Source organism: Myotis davidii, unplaced genomic scaffold, assembly GCF_000327345.1.
Source record: "Myotis davidii unplaced genomic scaffold, ASM32734v1 scaffold6, whole genome shotgun sequence".
Lineage (NCBI taxonomy): Eukaryota > Metazoa > Chordata > Mammalia > Chiroptera > Vespertilionidae > Myotis > Myotis davidii.
Window position 1 is genome coordinate 3,032,983 of NW_006383011.1, and position 1,020 is coordinate 3,034,002.

General features: G+C 40.9%; 1 protein-coding gene across 1 annotated transcript in view; it reads left to right on the forward strand.

The window, feature by feature from the left end:
* SERTAD2 (SERTA domain containing 2) overlaps positions 1-1,020 on the forward strand; it is a 102,195-nt gene that overhangs the window by 97,524 nt on the left and 3,651 nt on the right. The window contains 1 exon segment of the mRNA XM_015557849.1: positions 1-107. Coding sequence (XP_015413335.1) covers positions 1-107 — 107 coding nt within the window.

Genomic DNA, 1,020 nt, shown 5'->3' on the forward strand with positions numbered 1-1,020 from the left:
GGACGACATCCTGTTCGCCGACATTGACACGTCCATGTATGATTTCGACCCCTGCACCTCCGCCTCGGGCACAGCCGCGAAGATGGCCCCCGTGTCGGCGGACGACCACAGCGCCCCGCACTGTGCATGCACCCTTGCTTGCCTTTTTCAGAGAAAAAGAACGTTTTACAAAAGGATCACACTAGTTTTTGCTTTGAGCAGAGTTGGAGTGCCTTCATCCAAGTATGACCACTTTCAATACACGTTTTTGAGTGGTTCCTCAGAGACCTACTACCCCGGAATAGGAAAGAATACGTTTGAAGACAGCGTTGCTGTGTCGAATGGCAAAAATTAACAGTTCAAGTGAAGCACAAGGAATAAGATGGGAAAGCTGTAAATTGCATGTGCATATTTGTCTATTTTTTCTATAAGTTTTATTGCAAGAGGTAAAACAAAGAAAAAGTATATATATATAGATATATATATATTATTTAGATAATCTCAGTACCTTTTCTGGCATTTTCGCCCTGTATAGGTTGACTTGGCAATTCAGCCTTTTTAGAGGCATTAACTCCTCGTAAGTGTTGCATTTACATGGCTGTTTAGAAACTGCTGCCCAAATTTATTTTATATTTTTGTACAGATTCTGCAGTTTATGATATTGTTTTTCTAAAAACAAATGCTGTTTATACATATGAGATAGCTATTTTGATAGGATTTGCTCACATAGTTCCTGCAAACTTCAGATGTACAAGTTGCACTTGTACTTTTATAGCGTTGTAATGTTTTATATGTGTTTGGTGCAAAGAGAAAATTGGATCAAATCAATCCGCAGTTGACGTCCCCCAAATGCAGAGACACACACACACACACACACACACACACTCAGCGCCACACACACAAACACACACACACACACACAGAACGGCACGAACAGTGAGAGAAAGGGGTTCAAAACTAAAGTTCCTCTTTACAGTAGCATGCCACAGCTAAACAAAGAATGGAGAATCAGAAAATCACCACTTTCCAGAAACAGAAGCC